General features: G+C 60.4%; 2 protein-coding genes across 7 annotated transcripts; both read left to right on the plus strand.

The window, feature by feature from the left end:
• The first annotated feature begins 1,720 nt into the window (after positions 1-1,720).
• Positions 1,721-14,861, plus strand: TONSL (tonsoku like, DNA repair protein). Of its 5 annotated transcripts, none has more exons than XM_045455485.1 (26): positions 1,721-1,822; positions 1,917-2,012; positions 2,336-2,478; positions 3,092-3,275; positions 3,627-3,756; positions 3,924-4,095; positions 4,180-4,294; positions 4,817-4,962; positions 5,063-5,215; positions 5,451-5,576; positions 5,718-5,898; positions 7,139-7,221; positions 7,324-7,413; positions 7,763-7,835; positions 7,913-8,076; positions 8,151-8,274; positions 8,414-9,162; positions 9,258-9,334; positions 9,737-9,890; positions 9,978-10,056; positions 10,602-10,903; positions 11,064-11,235; positions 11,943-12,118; positions 12,643-12,716; positions 13,253-13,386; positions 14,603-14,861. In XM_045455485.1, the coding sequence occupies exons 1-26, from the start codon at positions 1,798-1,800 to the stop codon at positions 14,791-14,793; spliced, it is 4,113 nt and encodes a 1,370-aa protein (XP_045311441.1). In that variant the 5' UTR covers positions 1,721-1,797; the 3' UTR covers positions 14,794-14,861. The 5 variants fall into 5 exon arrangements, with proteins under 5 accessions (XP_045311441.1, XP_045311442.1, XP_045311439.1 ...); XM_045455486.1 differs by having other exon boundaries at positions 1,724-1,822; positions 9,255-9,334; positions 11,172-11,235; XM_045455483.1 differs by having other exon boundaries at positions 1,726-1,822; positions 9,255-9,334.
• Positions 14,862-15,132: 271 nt separating this feature from the next.
• Positions 15,133-20,993, plus strand: VPS28 (VPS28 subunit of ESCRT-I). Of its 2 annotated transcripts, none has more exons than XM_045455658.1 (10): positions 15,133-15,259; positions 17,473-17,540; positions 18,165-18,193; positions 18,306-18,343; positions 18,618-18,707; positions 19,472-19,577; positions 19,699-19,800; positions 20,347-20,400; positions 20,513-20,604; positions 20,692-20,993. In XM_045455658.1, the coding sequence occupies exons 2-10, from the start codon at positions 17,504-17,506 to the stop codon at positions 20,807-20,809; spliced, it is 666 nt and encodes a 221-aa protein (XP_045311614.1). In that variant the 5' UTR covers positions 15,133-15,259; positions 17,473-17,503; the 3' UTR covers positions 20,810-20,993. The 2 variants fall into 2 exon arrangements, with proteins under 2 accessions (XP_045311614.1, XP_045311613.1); XM_045455657.1 differs by having other exon boundaries at positions 15,239-15,329.
• The last annotated feature ends 2,748 nt before the right edge of the window (positions 20,994-23,741 follow it).

Below are 23,741 nucleotides of genomic sequence, written 5' to 3' on the forward strand. Positions count from 1 at the left end.
CCCAACCTCCTTGTTAGGAGAGAACACCCGTGGTCTGTCTCCAGGACCCCTTGGCATTTGGCATCCTGAGCTAGAGAGAGTGGGGGTGCAACCTTGGCAGATGTGGAGGAGGCCTGGGGGCACACAGCAGGCTGCCCCCTCCGCCATCACCACTCCCCTATGTGCACTACATCCCTCAGTTCACCCAAGTGAGACATTTGCAAAAATAATAAAAATAATTTTTTAAAGAGGAAAGTGAGAGGTGTTTTTATCATTGTGGGAAATGACTTACATGTCACTATTGTGGTCTGCGTTCTCTTTGGATATTTTCTGTATGTAACTATATAGTTTCAAAAAAATTCCAAACCATGTTTTGTCTGTGTTTCCTTATGTGAAAAGCCAGCCTCATGGATGCATTTCCCTGGGTGAAGCCAGCGTCCTGGGCAGGACTCAGCTGCTGCCCCTGCCGGCCCCCACTCCTTGGACCCTGCTCAGTACTGCCCCACATACACATCTTGCCTGACCAGTGGGAAAGCTGAGGCATAGAGAAGTGGGGTCCTCTCTGGGCTGTCTTGTGAATGCTGACATTGGAAGGGGAGCCCCAACACAGTCTTTGCCCTTGGCCTATTGAGCTGAGCCAGTCTCTACCCCCGTTGGCCTCGCTCTCTCACCCCTACCACATCTCCACTTACTCCTCACTGTGCTCCTCACACTCCAGCAGCCTGCCCTCAAAGCAGCTCTTTTGGTTTCAGGGCCTCCCTGTTGTGCTCCCCACCTACCAGACCCAACTAGGGACCTGCAGAGCCCTTCACCCTTCCAAGAGAAGAGGGTTCCCTGGATCCAACTTCCCATCTCCTGCAGTTCCTCAGACTTGCCCTTGCCCCCACTCCTTGCAGCCTCATCACCGGTCCTGGGCAGTCTTCCCTAGACCCACAGAACCATCTACCCCCTCTCTCACTTCCTCCACTGTGGACCTCATGGTTCATCCACTGGCTGAGAGTTCTACCCTATTGGGTCTGTTTTGACTTCCACAGAAAATAAATGCAGCCACCTCACACTCTTTCCGGGCCTCCCCTGGGGTCTTTGGACACCAGTCTCATCACCCTGCATCCGGGGCTGGATGTGCTGTGTAGTGGGGACTGAAACCTCTAAGGCATGGTAGGTGTTGGTTCCTCAAAGCAGTGGATACAGGACAGGCATTTAGAGGTCTGAGGCCTGGGTGCACCAAGCCCTCAAGAGTTCGTTGTGTGCGCACTGAGGAAGAAGTACTTTGTTCACTTTGGAAGACACATCCATCCCCCCTTTTCCCCCAAAACACGGGGGGTTGTGTCCTTGAACGCGACGGCTCTGGGGCTGCATTCGCGGCTGTTCCGCGGGCTCTGTGAAAAGGGGCGTATTTGATTACATGCACATATCCAAGTACTCAAGGGTATTAGATCATAGATCTCTTCATTTCCTTTTATATGAAGGCAGTGTGTCTCCCAAGTCGCTCACGCAGATAGGCTTTGCGCGTGTGTGAGTGGTTAGCGGCAGCACGAGCGCAGGAGACCGCACCCCAAGGGCGGCTGCGGGGTCGGGATCAGGGGTGAGGATGGGGCTCAGCTTCCACGCGACCCCAAGAGCCTACGGAGGAGCCGATCCTCCCGCCACCCTCTCACTGTCCTTCCTGACCGGACGTCAGCCGGACTACAGCTCCCACGATGCCTCGGGCGGCTGGACTACATTTCCCGGGATGGCCCCCGCCTGGCGGGGGCGGAGCCGCGGCGGCGGCGGCAGGGAACGCGGGAAGTCCGGATCCCCGCGCGCGGCTGATCGAGGATGAATGTGGAGCGCGAGCTTCGTCGTGAGTCTCCGGGCGGAATGCTGGGCGAGGAGAGGGTCTGGCCCACTCAGGCGAAGAAGCTTAGCGTCCCTGCCTCGTCTCCCTCTCTCTGCAGAGCTGAGCAAGGCCAAGGCCAAGGCCCAGAGAAGCGGGCAGCTGCGGGACGAGGCCGCCCTCTCCCACCAGCTGGGGGAGCTCCTGGCCAGCCATGGTAAGTGCCCCGGGCCTGGCCCATCTTGTGGTCCAGGGCCGGGAGAACTGTAGGGCTGGAGGTCGGAGCCCTGGGGGGCAGGAAGGGATGGGGGACCGGGTGAGCCAGCGGGGACGGGGGGGGGGTGGGGGGGGGTGGGGGGGGGAGGGGGGGGAAGGCCGAGGGCCGGGGCCAGGAACCTTGCTGAGCCGGCCGCCCAGGGCCGGCCACGGCCTCGCTTGCCCTCGCTCGGCCTCGCTTGCCCTCGCTCGCCCTCGCTCGCCCTCGCAGCCTCTGGCCGACTGCCCAGCCAGGGCTGAAGCCTGCCGCGCCTGCCTGCCCAGGCCGCTACGCAGAGGCCCTGCGAGAGCACCAGCATGAGCTACAGCTCCTGGAGAGCATCGATGACCCTCTGGGCTGTGCCGTGGCCCACCGCAAGATCGGAGAGCGACTGGCTGAGCTGGAGGATTACTCAGCTGCCCTGAAGGTGGACAGAGCCCACTCCCACCCCCAGCGCCCACTCCCACCCCCAGCACCCATGCTGACCACACCCGGCCCTGCAGAGCCCACACTTCGAGCTGGTCCCTTTCTGAGGAGAGAAGCACAGTTTTCACTGTCTTGGCCTCTGGCTAGAGGGGGACACGCTTGGACATGGCCTCTTCAGGCAGCCCTGTGTCAGGGAATTGTAGTCTGGTCTTTGGGTAGGCACATCATAGCCTGGGAGTCTGGCCCCACAAACCATTAACGAACATAACACTTGAGCTGTGTTTGTGGGCTAGCTGGGGAGTTGGCACAACTGTCCACAAAGGGCCTGCTCGGGTCCTGGCGAGTGGGGCTGCAACAGCCCAGCTAACTCCCAGTCAGCATCTCCTCCATATGATGATGATGGCTGGTTGGAGTGTGGCACCGCTGTCCCCACAGGCAGCCCATGGCACAGAGGATATGGGACTTGCGCAGCCTGGCTTTGTCCTGCTCTGTGGGGATTTGAGGGGCATAGGGGGTTCTCCTTGGCAGAGGTAGGCGCCTCCTGGAGTTGGGGTACATATGGGATTTGCTTGGGTTGGGAGCTGGCTCACAATGGCCATTCCTTTGCACCCCAGCACCAGCACCGCTACTTGGAGCTGGCCCGTTCCCTGTCTAATCATACTGAGCTGCAGAGGGCCTGGGCCACCATTGGCCGCACTTACCTGGACATCTATGACCACTGTCAGTCACAGGACGCCTTGCTGCAGGCACAGACTGCCTTTGAGAAGAGCTTGGCTATTGTGGACGAGAAGCTGCAGGGTGAGGGCCCTCAGAGGCCAGGCCTTCCCAACCTCTGCCTCCTGACCTGCTAGCAGAGGAGGCCACAGCTCCAGTGTCTGCTCTGTCTGTATGGTGGGTTTTACCTGCCTGGGCCCACCCTTTGCTAGGCTGAGATCTGTCCTCAAAGCCTCCCATGAGGAGGTGCATGGCCTGTGCTCCCCACAGCCTCACGTCTGGGCGTTGTCTGCTCCTTCCCACGCTCTGTCTACAGCAGGAGCTCGTCACCACAGCAAGAGACAGGAAGAGGGGTGGGGGACAGGCTGCACAGACCCCGAGTTAGATACCCCAAGTGGGGATGAGGCACTGAGGATTTGTGGGGGCATCTTCTAGGGACGCTGACCAAGCGAGAGCTGAGTGAGATGAGGACCCGCCTCTACCTCAACCTGGGCCTCACTTTCGAGAGCCTGCAGCAGATGGCCCCGTGCAATGACTATTTCCGGAAGAGCATCTTCCTTGCCGAGTAAGGCCTCCGCCCCTGGAGGAAGGAGCCTCCTGAGAGAGCACCGCCTGCCCTCCCTGCTTACCTGCCGCACATCTGTGGCATAGAGCAGGCTTGGCTTAGCATCAGCAGCTACATGTCAGCGCTTGGGTGCCCCCAGTCACTCTGAGCCCTGTCGCCTCCCACAGGCAGAACCGCCTCTACGAGGACCTATTCCGTGCTCGCTACAACCTGGGTGCCATCCACTGGCGCCGAGGGCAGCACTCCCAAGCCATGCGCTGCCTGGAGGGGGCCCGTGAGTGCGCACGTGCCCTGAGGAAGGAGCTCATGGAGAGCGACTGCTGCGTGCTCATCTCGCAGGTGCCCACTTACAGCTCTGGGCCTTGCCTGCCGAGGGGCTCGGGCTCCAGGGAGCTTGCAATCTCACCTTTCTTTTCTCCCCAGATCTTCCAAGACCTGGGGGACTTTTTGGCTGCCAAAAGAGCCCTGAAGAAAGCCTACAGGCTGGGCTTTCAGAAGCCTTTGCAGAAGGCAGCGATATGCCGGACCCTTAAATATGGTGAGCCTTGGAAGGGGACCCAGGGTGCTGAACTTCCCCCGGAAGGGGTGAGGAGATGGCGGCATCAGTGTGAGGCCTTTTCCTGCTCCCCGCCCCCTTCTTGTTGGGAAGAGACCCCCCCATTTCTCAGAGCCTTCAGCATGGTGTGTCAGAGGGGGACACATTGAGGGTGCTCAGGAGGCTGGCTGGGCATTTATAGATGAGCCAGGATCTTTTTGGCAAGGCGGAGACGAAAGTGTTGCCAGAGAGGATGGGAGAGCAGACAGCGCGTGTGGCCCGTGAGGACTAGTGGCAGGAGCTAGTAGCTCCCCTTGTGAGCTAGGTGCTTTTTCAAGGTGTCAGTTACTAGTTTCCTGATCCATGCAGTAAGTCCACGAGGTGTGTTTTGTTACTGCCCCCTTACCTAGGGGCGAGCAGAGGCCTAGAGACAGTGGACGGCCCACCCAGGGCACACGAGTCACAGGTGGCGGTCGGGTTGGAGCCCCACGCTGTGTCCCCTCTTCACTAAGGCTCTTCTTGCAGTGCTGGCAGTGGTCCAGCTGCAGCAGCAGCTGCAAGAGTCGGAGGCCAGTGACCCCCGGCGTGCCATGGGCATCTGTGAGCAGCTGGGGGACCTGTTCTCTAAGGCAGGCGACTTCCCCAAGGCGGCCGAGGCCTACCAGAAGCAGGTGTGCGTCCCCTGCTGGGGCGGGAGGAAAGGGGCGATCGTGACACTCTGGGCTGGTGGGGTGTGAGGCAGCCCTGGCCTCGCTGTCACTGCCTCCACAGCTGTATTTTGCAGAACTGCTAAGCAGGCCGGGGCCTGAGCTGGCCGTCATCCACGTGTCCCTGGCCGCCACCTTGGGAGACATGAAGGACCACCGCCGGGCCGTGTCCCACTATGAACAGGAGCTGAGGCTGCGTGGTGGCGACGCCCTGGAGGTGAGCAGTAATGGCGTCCGGTCCCACCCGGGGTGCAGAGGGGCTATGCAAGTAGGTCTTCACGGCTCTGCCTCAGGACTGCCACTCTCGAGCGTTTGTGTGGACAGGCATTCCCTTTCTAGGGCTGCCGTCCTCCTGTTTCATGGGGGCAGCAGTGGGAACGGGGCCTTGGCCGGGGCCAGTTCCATGGGGCGGACAGCAGCCACAAAGCTCATCCCTCCTCCTCCTGCTCCAGGAGGCCAAGACCTGGTTAAACATTGCGCTATCCCGAGAGGAGGCCGGCGATGCCTATGAGCTGCTGGCACCATGCTTCCAAAAGGCTCTCAGCTGTGCCCAGCAGGCCCAGCGGCCCCAGCTGCAGGTACAGAAGCCCATCCACGCACGTGGAACCCCCCAGTGCAGCTTTCCTGCGACCTGCCTGTCCTCGTTCCCCACCCCCATCTCCCCGTTCAGGGTGTCTAGTGCCCCTGGAGCCCTGAACTGGGCATCCCCTGCCCCTCAGAGGCAGGTCTTACAGCACCTCCACAGCATGCAGCTAAGGCTGCAGCCCCAGGAGGCCCCTGGCACTGAAGCCAGGCTGCAGGAGCTGAGCGTGCCCAGAGACCAGGAGGAGGACGAGGATAAGGAGGAGGAGGGTGATGGTGACACCCCCGAGGCCAGCGACGTGGAGCTCTCGGAGAGTGGTGAGGCCCGAATGCTGCCTTGGCCCCTATGCCAGCTGCACGTGGCATTTCCTCCCTGACACCTGCTGGGGCTGGGCCCTGGGCTGGGCCGGGCGAGGGTGGAGTTCTCACTGGGGCTGCTCACCGGCTCGCGACAGGAGGATTCAAGCCTTGTGGAGGAAGGGCGGTCTGTGCTGGTAGATGGAAGAGGGGAGTGGGGGCGGGGGGCTCTGGGGCAGCTCCAGAACCTTCCTGGAGGAGTCATTGATGGGAAGGCTAGTGGGTATCTGCTGGGGAAGGAGGTGCAGGGTCAGACCTGGAGAAGTGGCACCACGAGAGGAGGGCACAGGGCAGACAAGAGGGGAGTGGAGACAGCACGCTGGCTGCCAGGCACAGGAGCTCAGCACTTCCTGAAACCCTTGAGAGCTGGTGCAGGCTTTCTCTCAAGGCTGGCGGGGTCAGCCTTGTGGGAGGTGGGTGTGCAGGATTGGCTGGAGCCATCACCCAGGGGGTGCCAGGCTGGTGGGTGCAAGCCGGTGGCTCGCTTCTGGCTGAGAGGCGGGAGGTGGGAGACCTGTCCCTGGGGCCACAAGGAACAAGTTCAGTTTTGAATTTGAGGGGCTTCCAGAACCTCTCAGTGAGCGGCCAACGGCTGTGGGAAGGTTATGCCATGCTTTAGAAGGGGGTTAGGCTGCGTGTCACCGGTATGTGGGTGTAGGGAGCCAGAGGAGAGTTAGAGGACCAAAGCAGGAACTATAGGTAATACCACTCAGCAAGTGGTCATGTAAGAGGAGCCTGTGAAGTAGAAGAAGGTTCTAGCAAAGACCAGCAGCAGAGGGAGTAGAGGACAAGAGCAGAGAAGAGGAGTGGGGTCAGCCAAGTGAGTTGGGGGAGGCAGATGCAGACAGGAAGGCCAGGCACGTGCAGGTGGAGGGCACCTGGGCTCACGGGATGAGCTATTTGTAATGTGAGCGTGACTTGGCCCAACAAGGGTGCTTCCCAGGAGGGGACAGAAGTCTGGGGTGGGGAGATCCAGAGGGGTCTGGGCATGGGGTCAGCACATGATGGACAGGGGTCAGGTGGGCAGAAAGGTCGGGTGCATCCCCTGTGGGCCGGGGGTCTGAGTGAGGAACAACCACGGACAGGGCTGGGAGTGGAATAGCAGTCCACACTGGACCCCCGTCCTCCAGGCCTGGAAGGTCAGGGGAGCCTGGGGACGGGGGGGCTTGGCTTACGTGGAGTGGGCCGGGCTCTGTTCCAGAGGGTGATGCTGAGGGCTGGTCCCAGCAGCTGGAGGAGGACGAGGAGCTGCGGGCCTGCCTGGGCCGGCAGAGGGTGAACAAGGTGAGGACGGTGTGGGGGTACTGCGTGTGTCCCTCCCATGCTTGCCAGGACTGCCTGGTCCCCTCACACCTCTGCTTCCTGTCCTGGGACAACTGTCCACAGTGGAACCGGCGTAATGACGTTGGGGAGACTCTGCTACACCGAGCTTGCATCGAGGGCCGCCTGGGTCGTGTCCAGGACCTTGTAAGGCAGGTGGGTCTGCTGCCTCGTTCTAGCTACTCTGTGGGTCATGGGGACTCTCTCCTGGGGTGCACTGTCTCCCTGAGGGGATAGGGCAGGGCATGGGAGCTGCAGGGTGCATCGTGGCTGCTGGGCCTGCACAAGTCCCTTCAGGGGCCTCCCTGAGATGATGCATCTTGTGTGGGGACCATCTCTCTCTGCTAGGACCTAGGCCAGGGCAGAGCCAGGCCTGAGGGTAGACTTACGGGGCCCGTTCTGAGTTCTGAGACCCAGGCCCTGGCTCTCCTGGGACCTCAGAGCCCCACAGTGAGGCCAGCCTGAGGGATACTCAGGTGAGGCTCCTTCCCATCCTTGGTCTCAGGGCCACCCCCTGAACCCTCGGGACTACTGTGGCTGGACACCCCTGCATGAGGCCTGCAATTACGGGCATCTGGGTGAGTACGGGGCTGGTACGTGCCAAGGACGGGGGCCAACAAAGGCCGGGAGCTAGCTCACATCTCCTGGCCCACAGACATTGTCCGCTTCCTGCTGGACCACGGGGCTGTGGTAGATGACCCAGGCGGCCAGGGCTGTGAAGGCATCACCCCTCTGCACGATGCCCTCAACTGCGGCCACTTCGAGGTGGCTGAACTGCTCATTGAACGGGGAGCGTCAGTCACACTCCGAACCACGAAGGTGAGTGGGGGTACAGGCCAGGCCGTGGCGGGTGGGATGCTCCTGCCGGCCCTGCTCAGCCAACCGCCACGCAGGGGCACAGCCCGCTGGAGACACTGCAGCAGTGGGTGAAGCTGTATGGCAAGGATCTGGACAGCGAAACCCGAGAGAAGGCTGGTGCCATGGAGAGGCTGCTCCGGGCGGCCCCCTCAGGCCGAGGCAAGTACAGACCGTCTGCCCCTGGGGACGGCTCTCCCTGACCTGAGAGTGCCCCAGGCCCTGATTCCAAGTGATGTCTTAGCATGGGTGGTTGGGTAGTGACGGACGCTGCCTCACACGAGATTCTATCCCCCAACAGCTCCCCACGGCTCCCAGGCTCCCCACGCTCTTCCACGTAACCATCTGTTTGACCCTGAGGTCTCTCCTCCCTCGAGCCCCTGCCCAGGACCCCCAGAGACCTCTCAGGCTCGTGCTAGGGTCTCTCTGGGGCAGACAGTTCCAGCTGTGACCAGGCCTCGGAGGAGCAGGCACAAACTGGCCAGCAGTAGCAGCTCAGAGGGTGAGGAAAACCCAGGCCCCCCCCGACCGAACCAGAAGAGGCCTCGGCATTCTGTCCAGCCACAACAGGACAAAGCCTGCACGCCCGGATCCACCAGCAACCGGGAGGCGGCGGCAGCAAGTGCTCCCTGGGTGGGCGTCCGAGGCGTGGGCAGTGCCCAGAGCTGCCACCTGGGGTCCGGCCCACCTTGGGGTCCAGGCGAGGCCACCCTGCAACGGCCAGCGCTCATCCCTGAAGAGGAGTGTCTGGCCTCAGACTGGCTGGAGGACGACTCACCACTGTTCCACAGCCGCCAGGATGGCCATCTGCCCCGCTCCCCAGGCAGTGGTGACAGTACCGGTCGTAGTGCCTCGGGGTCAGGCAGCAAGAGCTCCAGCAGGCCCCGGGCCCGGGCCAGGCAGAGCCGGCTGCACCGTCTCAGGAGTTGCGGTGCACTGGTCAGGGCAGGTGGAGACGGTAGCTCGGCTGCAGAGCCTCCATGGAGCCCAGGTGTCTCCAGGGCCTCGGGGCCCAGTGGGGAGAAGAGCCCTGTGGCGGGCCAGCCCTCGGTGGGTGCACGCCCTGGGTGGGGGCGGTGGGGGCAGTGAGGCTAGACGGCTGTGTTTTCTGACTGAGGCTGTTGTGCCCTGCCCCCACCCAGCAGGGTCCGTCTTTGCCCCCTCCCATCCGGGTGCGAGTGCGAGTTCAGGACAGTCTTTTCCTCATCCCCGTCCCACACAGGTAAGGCGTCACATGCCCTCCGAGTCCCAGCTTCCCCGGCACCCCTGGGAGAACCCTCACGTTTGCAGATCAGATGGCGCGGGTCACAAGGGCTTACTTTGACTTGCGTCACCTTGCTGTCCAGGGGCCCTACCATAGCTGACGTGAGGTTGCAGGCCAGGGCAAGAGTGCCCCGCAGGAGCATAGACAGGGCACTGGAGTGGTTAGGTCAGGCCCCGTGGCCCCTAGGAAAAGCTTGGAAGAGCTGCAGAGAGCACGGGCATGTCCTGGGCAGGGGCAGCGGGAGGGGAGGGGAGGGAGCCAGACAGAAGAGCTATAGACCTAGAGATGGCAGGACCCTAGAGGCTTTTCCTCAGTGTGTGCAGGGACCTGGCCAGCCCAGCTTCCCCTTTGTCCCTGCAGCAGGGAGGTCCACTCTGTGGCCTGGCTGGCTGATCAGGCTGCCCAGCGCTACTGCCAGGCCTGTGGGCTGCTGCCGAGGCTCGTCTTGCGAAAGGAGGGAGCCTTGCTGGCCCCACAGGACCCCATCCCTGATGTGCTACAGAGCAACGAGGAGGTGAGTGGTAGGAGCCTGGGCCCTGAGCATAGGAGAGCCCCCAGCGTGGGGGGGCCCTCGGGGCTGTTTAGTGACGGTGCTTTGCAGGTATTGGCTGAGGTGACTTCGTGGGACCTCCCCCCGCTGGCTGACCGCTACCGCAGGGCCTGCCAGAGCCTGCAGCAAGGTAGGAGCCCAGGAGAGCCTGAAGTGGCCTGGGCAGAGGGGCTGGGTGTTCATGGTCCACTTTCCTGTGCCACTCCCAGGTCTGTGGGCCTAATGTCCCAGAGCCCTAGATATCCACCAAGGCACCCTCCTCCCGACATCTGGCCTCAGGTTTTCTTCCTCTGCCCGGTGCCCACACATGTGGGTGTTCCCCAACACTGGCCCTGTGGGAGGCGGGATGGCATAGAGTCACCAGAGCCACTGAAGGGTAGGTCCAGGGTGGCTCTCCAAGGGAGCTTGCCTTGGGCCCTGAGATATGGCGGTGACAGAGGTTGGAGCCCTGCTGAGAGGACCTGACAAGTCAGAGAAGGGACATCCCCACCCACCAGCCATGTGTGGGGGCTCAAGTGATGCTGGGCCCACAGGCTTGTGGGATTGGGCTCTGCAGCACCTCTGGGGTGTCCCAGGGCTCATGAGTGAGGAGGGAGATGTTTGGTTTGACCCCCCAGGATTCCCAGGGCAGAACGGCAGGTTCTGGTCCTGGTGACGCTATATCCCCCCTTCCAGAGGAGCACCAGGAGGTGCTCCAGGCCATGGAGTGCCAGGGCTCAGGGCCCTCATTCAGCGCCTGCTCCCTGGCCCTGCGCCAGACCCAGCTCACCCCACTGCTGCGGGCCCTGAAGCTGCACGCGGCTCTCCGGGAGCTGCACCTGGCAGGGAACCGGCTGGGGGATGGATGTGCTGCTGAGCTGCTGGCCGCCCTGGGCACCATGCCTGGCCTGATTCTCCTTGATCTCTCTTCCAATCACCTGGGCCCTGAAGGCCTACGCCAGCTTGCCACAGGCCTCCTGGGGCAGACCACCTTGCAGGTAGAGGCATGGGGAGCAGCAGACTGGCAACAGGGCGGCATCAGAACATTTGCAATCAGCCCGTCGTTGGGTGGGAAGGTGCAGTGGCGAGTGCTGACCTCTGCCCAGCTCTGGGATGGCAAGGAGACCAGATTCTCCAGGGGGCCCATGTCTTCCACAGAACTTGGAGGAGCTGGACTTAAGCATGAACCCTCTCGGGGATGGCAGTGGTCAGGCCCTGGCATTCATCCTGCAAGCCTGCCCCTCACTCAGTACCTTGCATCTCCAGGCCTGTGGCTTTGGCCCCAGCTTCTTCCTGAGCCACCAGGCAGCCCTAGGTAGTGCCTTCCAAGGTGAGCTGATGGGCATGTCCACTCCCTGGCCCCAGGGTTCCAGTTGCCATCAGAAGGGCATGTCCAGGGGCACAGAGAGCCTTGAGCAAGAGGGGCCCCGGCGACCAGGCGTGGTGTCTAGGAGCACATAGGTGGATGTGCTAGGTCTTCCTGGGCTCGGGTCATTCCCCTAGGATGTGCCATGGGCCGCTGTCCCTGTCTCCCTATTCTCACCAGCTCTTAGCGTTCCGTTTGCCTTAGATGATCCCACCACGGACACCAAGGCCGCGGAGAGCGGTGGTCCCAGTACTGAGAGACTGGGAACTAGGAGTCCTCCAGGGGGCCTTTCTGCAGAAGTGGTGGGCTAGGAAGTGGGGCTTGGGGATGTGAGAGCAACAGCAGAGGAGAGTCTGGGATTAGGGCAGCAGGAGGTGCTCTCCAACCCCACCCCATCATTCACAGACACCCTGGCCCAGGGCCTGTCTCAGGTACTCCGTCCTGGCTTGGGTTGGGGGAGTCAGGTAGCCCAGAGATGGTGGGGAGAGGGTGGGCTCAGGAGTCTGGCCCTGTCCCCTCCCTGCCTGGGAAACCCCAGGTGGGAGTTCCCTCACAAAATCTCAGGGATGATAGCTTCCCCAGAGGGATCATGAAGGTGTTGGGCCTAGGACTGCAGCTGGGCTGGGTTGGTGACCGTGTGTGGCTGACAGTGGTTCTGGTCCCCCGTGCAGATGCCAAGCACCTGAAGACACTGTCTCTGTCCTACAACATCCTGGGCACCAGTGCCTTGGCCCAGGCCCTGCAGAGCCTGCCTGCTCACACCCTCCAGCGCCTGGAGCTTAGCTCTGTGGCAGCTAGCAAGAGTGACTCAGACCTCGTGGAGCCTGTGGTCAGATTCCTGACTAAGGTATGTATGCGGCTGGTGGGAGAGGGGTGGGGGTGGGGGGTGCCATGGCAAAGCAAGGCTGGGCTGTCCGGGCTACAGTTCCGCACCTGAGACCTGGCAGGGGTAGGAGCAGCCTGGGAAGAGGGTTGCAGGTTCAGAAAGAACAGCTGTGGGTGAAGCTTTTGGGAGAGCTGGCTGCCTCGGGCTGTGAATCCCTGGCCAGCAGGAAAGGTGCCTGGGACCCCAGGCAGATCCCAAGGTCTGGCCAGGCTTCCTAGGGCTCTCTCCCCTGACTCTTCCATGTGGGGCTGATCCCTGTGATTTTCACATGTCGAGTATGACTTAGAAGGGGAGGCGTTTCCTTTTGATTTTCACATTGAAAGGATGCTGCTCCCCTCTGGTGCCTTGGGGGTCAGGCAGTCTTTGGCCCCTTGTTTCTGAGGAAGAAGGAAGGTATCTGACCTGGGTTTGGGTCCTCTACTGGGAGGCAGAGAGGGTAGGTGCCCCACTCAACCCTACTCCTTTTGGGCCTCTGCTGTGTCTAGGAAGGCTGTGCTCTGACTCACTTGAGCCTGTCTGCAAACCACCTGGGCGACAAGGCGGTGAGAGAACTGAGCAGGTAATGCTGTGCCACCCACTCCTGCACTATTCTGAGGGAGTCTGATCTGAAGTCCCAGTACCCTGGAGCGCTGGGTTGGTCAGGGAAGGGAGGTGAGCTTGGGGACCTACCCGAGGCCCTGGTAGTAACAACTGGTAGTAACAGCTTCTTCCCCTCACTCCTTCCAGCTTTCAAGCCTGCCTCCTTGTGTTTCTTCTTCCCGTACTCCTGAGGCTCCTGACAGCCTTTCCCATTACCCTTTGTTGTAGCAGCCCATACCGGGGCCACTCATGACCCTCCAGCCTCAGCTGGCTCTTGGCGGTGTTGGGCACCCAAGCCAGGGAGGCATATACCCAGGCCTGGTCACTATGGTCCTGGCCCTTGGCAGTGTCCAGCTGGCCCTAGAGAAGTACTTGCACCCGTGCATACTGGGGCAGAGCCTATAGGGCCTGGCCTATGGCTCCCAGAGCTGTGGTTTGTCTGGGGCAGCTTTCTGCAGTACTGGGGGCCTCCCTCCCTAGAGGCTGACCCCTTTATTTCTTCCCTTGTTGTCTTAGATGCCTTCCTCTTTGCCCCTCACTCATTTCACTGGACCTGTCTGCCAACCCTGAGATTGGCCGTGTTGGCCTGGAGGAGCTCCTGTCTGCCCTCCAGGTGCGGCCCCAAGGCCTCAGTTTCCTGGGCCTGTCAGGTGAGCTTGGGGACCTACCCGAAGCCCTGGTGCTTCCTCTAAATGGGCTGTCACTGCTACCAGCCAGATGGCAAAGGTGGGCTGGGCTCCTTTAGTTAGATACAGTGGGGAACAGTGACCAGTGTGACTGGAAGGGGGTATAAGCCCGGTTCCTAACACAGGGCAGGGAGGACCATGGGGGCTTTGCCTTTGGCCTGTTCAGCCTGAACCTCAGAGACCATGGTGACTGGGGTGGGGGGATGGGGGTGGGTCCCCTTTCACAAGGATTTCCTAATTACCATTGGCAAAAGGACAGAGCTCAAGATCAGGATGGCAAAAACTTGCCACCGAGGGATTTTCCCACTTCCAGGCAGGGCCTGCCCTGACTCTACCTTCCCAGCCTGTGTATTCTCATTTTGGCCACACCCAGGCACAGTACCCTACCAGAGCTGCCTTGACGATGACCCCAGGAGACATTAATTTGGTAAACTGGCCACCCAATAGCCTGACACATCCAGCCAGGGCTTGGGGCAGGAGAGTACCAGGCTTTGCCCTCTAGGAGGATAAGGACTAGGAGTGGGTGTGTACACAGGGAACCCGTGGGTTCCTCCTGCTCCTCACTCCCACCCCACAAGGCCAAGCCGGCTCCTCCAAGAAGGCAGCCCTGAAGGCAAGCTGGTGGGATATCTGCACACAGCTAAGGGGCTGCTTCCCACACACCTGGCATCTGTACCTGTCCTCTCCCCTAGCTCCCTAGGGTCCTGAGCCTGTTGGGCACTCTGGCCTCCCTGGAGATCAAACCTTGACAGCTTAGTGTCTGTCCTCTTAAGACCCATAGGCATTCCTATAGTGTCCATTTTACAGATGGAAAGACCCCAGGCATTGTCATAGAAACTGTCAGAGGCACAGATGTGATTGCAGCATTTATTTTAGCCAGTCTCCCTCCTGCCTGCCTACTGGCTATGAAAGGAGCCCACGGACCGGGTGGCCTCTCTGGAAGCACACACGCCCTCCTAGGGTGTTAGTGGGCCTCTCCTGGGCATCTGCCCAAGCACCTGGTTGTAGCCCCTGGGGCTCAGGGGAAGTGGCCTCTTCCTGAGGGCCACGTTGGTAGAAAAGAACACAGGCCTGGGAGTTCCATAGGTGTACTGCGAACGCCACTGGCTCCTGCGGGATTCCCCCGTCTACCTCGCTGGGGCCTGCTCCCTGAGACCAGCTCCCCCCCCCCCCCCTGCAGGCTGTGCTGTCCAGGGCCCCCTGGGCCTGGGCCTCTGGGGCAGGATCACTAAGCAGCTCCAGGAGCTGCAGCTGTGCAGCAGACGCCTCTCCACCGAGGACCGTGACGCCCTGCGCCAGCTGCTGCCCGGCCAGCCTGGAAGTGCGTGCACACTGGACCGAGGGCCCCAGCTCTTCTACCGGCGCCTCTGACAGGCGGCGCTGCCCTTGCCCTGCAACCCACCCTCGCCTCAAATAAACGATCGCCGCTGCTGCCTCCACCCCCGCTGCTGCCTGGAAGGCGGGTGGGAGGGGGAAAGCGGGGGTTCACTTTGCTGTAGGGGAGCTGAGAGCCCGCTGGAACTGGGGGCAGCTCTGGTCATTTGGTGGTTACGCGGAGAGGGCAGTCTCCTTTCCCGGAGCCCCTTCCCGCCTGTGGGTTGTACGGCCGCGGGCGTGGCCAGGAGTCGGGACGCGCCCATTTCCGGGTGCGCAGGCGCGGACGTCATGGTGGTAGTCGATTGGGAGGGAGGTGGGCTCAGGGGCAGACCTTGGTGATCGAGCGTAGATTGCGGGAGCTAGGGGTAAGTGCGTGCGCAGGCGCAAACGTCAAAGAGCGCCGAGCGGTCGATTGGGAGCGCGGCGCCGCGGGTCCCCCCGACCGGCAGAGCGAGCGCAGGTACCCCGGGCCGGGTGGGGCGAGCTAGGAAGGGCCAGCTGAACCGGATGGGAAAAGGCCGCTGGGCTAGGTCCGTGCGCGTCGTCTTGTCGCACAGGGTCCCCCTCGCGCCCAGGCACCTCGTTCCTCATCTTGGGGTAGTCCCTTTAGCCCCGGCCCCGCCCGGCGTTGCGAAGCCTTTTCCCCGGGCTTGACGCCCCTGAGAGCGGCGTTCCCAGCGGGCGGGAGCCCCGGGTGTGTCCCGCGGGTGCCGGTCCGTCCCGAGCCGCACACGGACCCCGCGTGCACCCTCCGCATCCGGTCGGGCCTCACCCCCACGGTCCGCCCCACTCGGGGCGCCTCATTGCTCGCTTGGACCCGGGGGCAGCCTGGGCGGCATCTACACAGTCAAATGTGGGCATTATTCTAGAAACTCGCTTTTCGGTTCAGTGTCCGGCCTCTGAGATTTAGCTATATGTTCGTTTGTAGCTAGGGGACATTCGTTTTCGCGACAGAGTGGAATCCCACCGTAGAACTGCAGGCGCTTTCTTTCCTTTATTTCTCCACTCTTCAGTCCTCTCCGCCCGGGCACCCCCTCTTAGAAGCTCCGGACGGGTTGCTGAGTAGTCTCCCAGCTGCCACCCGCTGGACTTCTGTAATGCATCTGCCTTCCCTGACAAGATCCCTCCCTCGGAGACGTGCTCCTTAACCCTTTCCCTCTGGTCCCTCTGATCCCTGGGTACCCTAGGGCTCCAGCCCGGGCTGCTTTCTCTCTTCGTTCCCCTGTTAATCGTCCCCTGTGTGATGCCACCTACCCCCAGTGTCAGGCGTCAGCGGTGCTAGCTAGCCCGGCCTCTCCTCTGGCCTGAACTGCCTCAGCACACCCTGGATGACTGTGGAGCCTCTGAAACCCCACACAACAGCGCCAGGGCGAGCGTTCCTGGGAGCCTGCTCCTTTTCCATCTCTTCCGACTCAGCTCACGTGACTGTCATCGGGCCAGAAATAGGGGGCTTGTTCTTGATTCCTTTTCAACTAACATTCTGTTTCAAATACTTCTTCAGTGGGTTTGGTTTCATGTCCAAAGCATGGCTGAAACTGACTCTAGGCACTGCATCAACTACCTGGGTGGGCAGGACCCTCCCAGCGGCCTCATGCTTTTGTTCTTTCTCAGCCCACTTCCCCCCTGGGAGCCCCAAGAGCTTATGTTTAATCTGTCAGTGAGTCCCGCTGCGTTAGTAGAAAACTCGGTTCTGATCGCCAGAGCTGTGTACCTTGTTTCCGCCTCCATCCTCATTCGGAAAGCTCTGTCCCCCGCTTGTCTATCCCTCTCACTGCATTCCTCTGAAAGGCCTTGTGTTATTTACGCTTTTCTCTCTGCCCAAATGCTCCTCCCCTGGTCTTCTGAAACTTGCCACCTTCTTATCTTCTGCCTTGCATCCTTCAGTGCGCCCCCACCCCTCGCCACTGGTCTCTCCTCTCCTGAGATGCTCCTCAGCACCCACTTCCTCCTGACAGTCTCTAGGGCAGAACTGGTGTTCTCACCACAGCACATAACACCTTGTGTGTTCATCACTATGATGTAGGCAGGCCAGGTCCAGGGGCTCAGAGGGGGTCCCTGCTGGACCAGCCAAGAGGGTCCTTACCTTCACACAGGTTAGAAATCAAATGTGAGTCTAAAGGAAGTGAGAACAGAGTTTATTCAATAGCATAACTGACAGAGCATAGCAGAGGGAGCATCTGGGAAATTCGGAAAGCAAAGAATAGTGAGTCTCTGATTGGGGTCAGGAGTTTTTATTGAGGGTTATGTCCTCTCAGGCATCCAGACATTGGTCAGGACAAAGACATATCCTGGGGGTCTTGACATCAAGATATCTAAAGTCCCATGTCAATGGCCTGGAATATGCACAGGACAGCCTTGCCCGGTCACTCTTCAGATGTTATCTACTGTGCTGACTCCAAAGAAATTATTAACTTCTTGACCTTTACAAGGTAGACATACATTATTTGTGCTACAAGGCATGTGCAAGGCAGGGGTACAAGTGCTAGCAAGAATAAAAGCAGAAAAGGAAGCAAAAAAGCAGATATTCATGGAGTTCTTCAGTTCCCCTATCTCAGCTATCTCTTGTCTGACTCTGACTCTGCTGAGGGCAGGGAAGCTCTTCATGAGGTCCAGCACATGAGACCCAGGGGTATTAGGGGTCACCTTTGATTTGGCATTGGCTCTACTCCCCAGGTCTCTGCTGTGGCCACCTGAGCCCTACAAGATGTTTCACGGGATCCCAGCCACTCCAGGCATGGGAGGTGAGTGTGGCCCAAGCTGGACCCAGGGACCCAGAGGGTCCAGGCTTTCAGGCCCTGCTGCAGAGGCCAAGGGTTGGGGGGGTGGGGGAGGAGCTATAAGTGTCTCCCCCATACAAGCCTCAGTGGGCAGCTAGGGACTGGTGCAGTTTATCACCAGGGGGCCCAGAGATGACCTCCAGGTGGGACCCACTTGGCACAAAGATAAGAGCTTTAGTGTGGCTGGAACCTCAGGGGGTCCTGGGTATCCTGGAGTCAAGCCAAGGAAAAGGTCACAAAGCATGTGACAAACATCATTTGTGCCCTGTCCCTGCACCATAAGCAAGGTGTGGTGACCCTGCTGTAGAGTGAGGTAACTGAGGAGCAGCGGTGGAATGAGGAGCCAGGCCTGGCATGTGTCTCCCTGGCTCCAGAGGAGTGTCATGTGCTCAGGTCCCCCACCCTGCGACAAGTTGGTGGGGTGCTGGGAGTAGAATTCTATCTTCCAGTTCCCTCTGGGCTCTTTGGGATGTTTCACAGGGTGAGGCCTTGGGTGGGCTAATGAAATGGGGCTGGGATTAGGGCCAGTGGACAAGCCCCCTGGGGTTGCCTTTGCTGCCAGCTTGCTAGCTCTCTGCTCTGTTGCAGCCCCTGGAAACAAGCCGGAGCTATATGAGGTGAGTGGCAGATGTCCACCTGGCCAGCATTGGCCAGCGCCTGTGTGAGCCTCACCTAGACCCCGCAGCCACCCTGGTACCATGGGCTGACACGCTGTCCTCTCTCCAATAGGAGGTGAAGCTGTACAAGAACGCCCGGGAACGGGAGAAGTGAGTCCCGCTCTTGGACTGCCCCCACCCAACACACACTCTCACACACACACACACACACCATGTTCACCTGCCTCCCCTGAGTAACTTCCCCCAACCTCTGGACCACCCCCATTCTGGGGTCAGGCTGGCGAAACAGTTCCCAAGGAGTCTCTGCTGGGGCAGGGGGGGAGAGGCCGCTGAAATGCAGAACTCTGCCACAGCTTCACCCTGGGAGGGCTAGTGCCCTCCCTGGGCTTTGGTAGCCGTGGCCTGATGGACACACTATCCTCAGATATGACAACATGGCGGAGCTGTTTGCGGTTGTGAAGACAATGCAGGCTCTGGAGAAGGCATACATCAAGGACTGCGTCACCCCCAACGAGTGAGAGCCCACTGACCTTGCACCGGTGATAAGAGCCAGTCTGTGGAAGCTTGTTTCTGCCTTCCAGGGCATGGGTGCTCAGGAGGAAGCAAGAGCAGGGGTCTGAGGCCTGAGCTGGGGATTCGTATGGATCCTGCCTCCTCTAGGCTGTGAGGGGGTCCACTCCTGTGGGAACCACCCGGCACCAGGAGGCTGCCCCTGGGTGCTTGTGGCTTTGGCACCGTCTCAGCCAGGAAGTCCTAGTCGTGGTACAGAAGTGTCTCAGGAGGAGAGACCTGTCTACCACCTTGGTCGGGGGTTCCCCCTGTGCCGGGGGCTCTCCCTGGGCACAGATGTCCTCATTGACAAAAGGGCTTCAGAAGGCAAGCAGAAGGGTCAGGGAGATCAGCATGTGAGGCGCTGTTGGCCAGGCCTGGCACTTAGGAGATACACGGGGCCTTTGTTCAGTGAGATAGGCCTGCCTTGTAGGTCCACAAGCTGTCGATGTGGAGGTGTGGCCAGTGTATTCCAGAAGAGGGGGCTGGCCAGGCTTCTGCCTGGGTCTGGGCTCATCCTGTGTGGCAGCCAGCCATATTTGGGCCACTTCCCTCTTCTGCTTACTGTCCTCCCAAGGTCTTGTATTTAGACTCCAAGGGAAGCCTCAGCCTTCGTGGCCCATCTCTGATCTCTCTGAGAGCTGCCCTGTGTCTGGATGGGCGGAGAGAGAGGGGAGGTGTGGGCAGGGCTAGCCTGTACTGAGGGCAGCAGCCTGGCCCTCTCCCTAGGTACACTGCAGCCTGTTCTCGGCTCCTGGTCCAGTACAAAGCCGCCTTCCGGCAGGTTCAGGGCGCAGAAATCAGCTCCATTGATGAATTCTGCCGCAAGTTCCGTGTGAGTGAGCCGGCCCCTCCATTTCCCGGGGAACAGCAGGCGGGAGGTGTGGGTGCTGTTGGGGAGGGTCTGGCCACCTGCCCTGTGAGGCCCAGTACCCATGGTACCTGCCCTCCCTCAGCTGGACTGCCCACTCGCCATGGAGAGGATCAAAGAGGACCGTCCTATCACCATCAAAGATGACAAGGGCAACCTGAACCGCTGCATTGCAGACGTGGTCTCGGTGCGCTCCCGCGGCCTCGGGGAGCTATGAGGGGCCAGGGGGGCTCCTGCGGCCTCGGGGGCCTACGAGAGGTCAGGGGGGCCAACGCTGCCTGCCATGGCCACCGTGTACACAGAAGCCCGGGGCTCCCAGGGCTGCGCAGCCCTCACACACACCAGGAGGGGGTCTTCATAGTTAGGAATGAGGGGTGGGCAGGACCTTCTCCCTGGGCAGCATCCAAGAGAGACCCCTGTGGGAGGCACCGAGGGTCAGTGCAGCCAGGGTTCCCATGCACCCACAGCTCCAGGAGGCCTAGCCAAAACCCTGTGGGCCAGGTGGCATAGAGGAGAGCTCATGGGCTATGGGAACAGGGGGGTCCAGCAGGGATCCAGTGACCAGATAGCCAAGGAGAGAGGCTGAGGAGGGAGACAACGGGCCAGACGGGCTGGGTGGGGGCTGACCTGGGCCTGGCCCCACAGAGGAACCAGGCCCGCGAGCTGCAAGGAGTCCCCCACCCTGAGCACCTACGGCGGGTCTGTGGTCCCTCACACACACACTTCTTCCCAGCTCTTCATCACGATTATGGACAAACTGCGCCTGGAGATCCGTGCCATGGATGAGGTGTGGCTCCCGGAGGGGACAGAGGGATGGAGGGGTGGCTGGGAGAAGGGAGTGGCAGGGGCGGGGGTAGGAGAGAGTTCCTGGCAGAGGAAGCCGAGCGTCCTGTCCACAGATCCAGCCTGATCTGCGGGAGCTGATGGAGACCATGCACCGCATGAGCCACCTGCCCCCCGACTTCGAGGGCCGCCAGACCGTCAGCCAGTGGTGAGCATCCCTGCCCGAGACTTCCCTGCCCCGTCAAGGACCGAGAAGCCCCTCCCGTGCACACACCTCAGTGCTGTGCTCCCACAGGCTGCAGACCCTGAGCGGCATGTCGGCCTCTGATGAGCTAGATGACTCCCAGGTGCGCCAGATGCTCTTTGACCTGGAGTCGGCCTACAACGCCTTCAACCGCTTCCTGCATGCCTGAGGCCCCCTGTCCCGGGGTCTGGGGAGGAAGGCTGTCCGGTGGGCCCGGTGGAGGGGCTGCAGCTGCGCTCCACGCTCGACCCCTGGATGGTCTGCATGCGCCTTGCTGTTCATAGCAGCTCCTCTGTCCACCCCAGAGCTCTCTCCCTGCCCTCCCCACAATAAAGATGCTTTCTCACCCCCCATGCCTGCTGTGGCTGCCCTCCCCCAGCCGGGCCTGCCCTGCCTCTTTGTCTTCCTTCTGGGCCTCGGGTGGGATCCTGCCTCGCTGGAGCACAGAGGCTCTGAACGTGCAGCCCGTTCCTCAGGAAAGGGTCTGGCTCCCTGGGTGATTGGGAGCAGGGGCCAGGTAAAGCTTGAATCTGACCACAGAGGAGGCTGCCTTTCACATCCGCTTCCCCACCCTTCACCTGAGAGCTCTAAGCAGCTGGGGGGCCGGAACACTGCTGTGCTGCCCCCGGTACCTCTCCCTGCCCTGGGGGATGCCACAGGCCAGCGCAGGGCCTTGTCCTTGTAGTGGTTCACCGGGGCCCCAGTAGATGACTCACGGGACAGACAGTTTGTCTTGCCCACCACAAAAGGTGTCCCTTGCTCGGGAGCAAGGTCAGGTGGGGGAAGCAACAGTCCTCGGGTGGGGACACGGGTGTTCACAGGCCGATGCTGGCTCAGTTACCAGTGTTTACTGCACCTGCTGCGAGGCCAGGGGCTGTCAACCCTGCAGAAGCCCTGGCCCCCGGCGTCACAGCCACCTCCTCACAGGCAGCTGGCAGCAAGCCACAGACCAAGGCTCTGGATTCCAGGGTGCATCGTGTCACGTTTTGGCAACTATGGCACTGGGATGAGGGACAGGCTAGAGCTTAATTGTAGCATTCCTTTTTCCTAGTGGTACTTCTGGATGTCTGTAGCATTAAAGGCAATTAAGTAAGGTGTGTAGTATTTTGGATGGTGATAAAGTCTGTGTGTGAACTGGCTGCCAGTTGGGGAGGTGCCATTTTGCACAGGGCAGGCGGTCAAGGATAGCAGAGTCAGCAAGGAAGAGAGGAGTAGAGAGCCATTTGGCAGAAGGGGGACAGAGAGGCCAGGTGAGGACTTGGGAATGTATCTGGAGCCCTGGATGCCAGCAGGGGCCTCAGAGCGGAGGCATGCCCCATGTCCTTTGGGTCTTAGTAGGGAAAGACAGCAGAGAGCGGCGACTGGCATGGGGGGCCTGGCCCAGTGGGGGTTGGGGGGGGCAGAGAAGGGTCCTTCGGTTCTGGGTGTGGGCCGTGCTGTGTGTCACACCCACAGTGTTTGCTGCTGGGCTGGATGTGGTGTGCAGTGAACACCCAGGCCTTGCACTAGAACAGCTAGACGGAGGAGCTCCTGTGGACATGTGGACACCTGCACCCAGAGGGGCTCCGTGAGGGTGTGGCCAGAGCTGTTGGCACAGGCGGAATCTAATTGTGTCAGCTGGCCAAGGGCATCAGGTGGGTGGCTGGACATCAGAAGCTGGAGTTTCAGAATGAAGGAAGTGAACACGATGAAGGCTTTTTAGCTCCATGGCAAAAACTCACTCTGATAGGTGCCAGGAACTGTACCCAAGAGGCCCTGGGACTGGTACTGTCACACTTGGAGGTTGGGGATAGAAACACCACAAAGGAGCGGAAGAAGGGATGGCTGGGGCCAAGGAAACCCAGAGACACCCTAGCCGCGGACAAGTAGCTGGGTCCAGGGCAGACTGAGATGGGGAAACTCACCACTAAGAGGCCTGGGGAGCCCTTGGGGACTTTGACAGGATTGGGGTGGGGTGGAGGGGGGCTTCAGAGGAGCCTGGAAGAGACTGCCAGTGCCAGAGACCCCAGATCCTGATGTCGATGGCAGCTGAAGGGGCAACGGAGGTTGTTTTGGTCGATACGGTTTTTTCTTTTTATTGTAATTAAGGGCAACATAAAATTTGCCTTTTTTGGTAAAGATTTTATTTTTTTTTGTGGGGCTTGAACTCCACAACCCTGGGATCAAGAGCCACACGCTTTACCGATAGAGCCAGCCAGGCGCCCCGACCATTTTAAACGTTTTAAGGCTCAGCGGCATGAAGTACACTAAGAATGCTGTACAGCGATCACCACATCCAGACAGAAACTGTCCTCAGTAAACACTAGCTCCCCGTTCCCCTTCCCCAGCCCCTGGCCGCCACCATCCTGCCTTCTGTTCCTAGATTTTGACTAAGTGCCTCCTACAAGTGGAGTCATACAGGGTTTATTTTTTTTGCGATTGGCTTATTCATGTTGTACATGTGTCAAAAATCTGTTAAAGTGCTATCCCCAATGTGGCGCTTGAATTCACGACACCGAAATCAAGAGTCACAGGCTGTACCAACTGAGCCTGCCAGATGCCCCTAAGTTTCCTTCCTTTTTAAGGCTGAGGTCGCCCTCCCCCCACCCCCCATTCATGCTGGATGGCACCACAGTGTGATATCCCTGGGTCCTAAGGAGGGGCTGGGGCAGAGGAGATAGGAAGAGCCTGCCAGGGTTCCCGTTATATTACATAGACCGTATTTCATTCATCCATCCATCCTTCAGTGGACACCTGGGTTGTTTCTGTGTTTTGGAGGTTGAACTAGTGCTGCTATGGACACAGGTGTGTTTGAAGACAGGAGGGACTGCAGTGTGCGTGTTGGATGATGGGATGATGTAGGAAGGGCCCAGGGACACAAGAGAGGGTGCAGCACCCAGAGGGTGACCCCAGCACCAGGGAGGGGGCAGTCAGATGAGCAGGGGCACTGGTGATGCCTTCTGCGGCCACTCTGGACTGGGATGGAGGGCATCTGCTGGGAGAGGTGGAGGGTGCGTGAAGCAAAGGAATATGGGCCAGCATGAAGTTCCTGAGGTCAAAGGGGCTGCCCCAGGGAGTGCAAGCCACAAGCCTCAATGGCTCAGGCAATTCTGCCACTCAGC

Source organism: Leopardus geoffroyi, chromosome C3 (genome assembly GCF_018350155.1).
Source record: "Leopardus geoffroyi isolate Oge1 chromosome C3, O.geoffroyi_Oge1_pat1.0, whole genome shotgun sequence".
Classification (NCBI taxonomy): Eukaryota; Metazoa; Chordata; class Mammalia; order Carnivora; family Felidae; genus Leopardus; species Leopardus geoffroyi.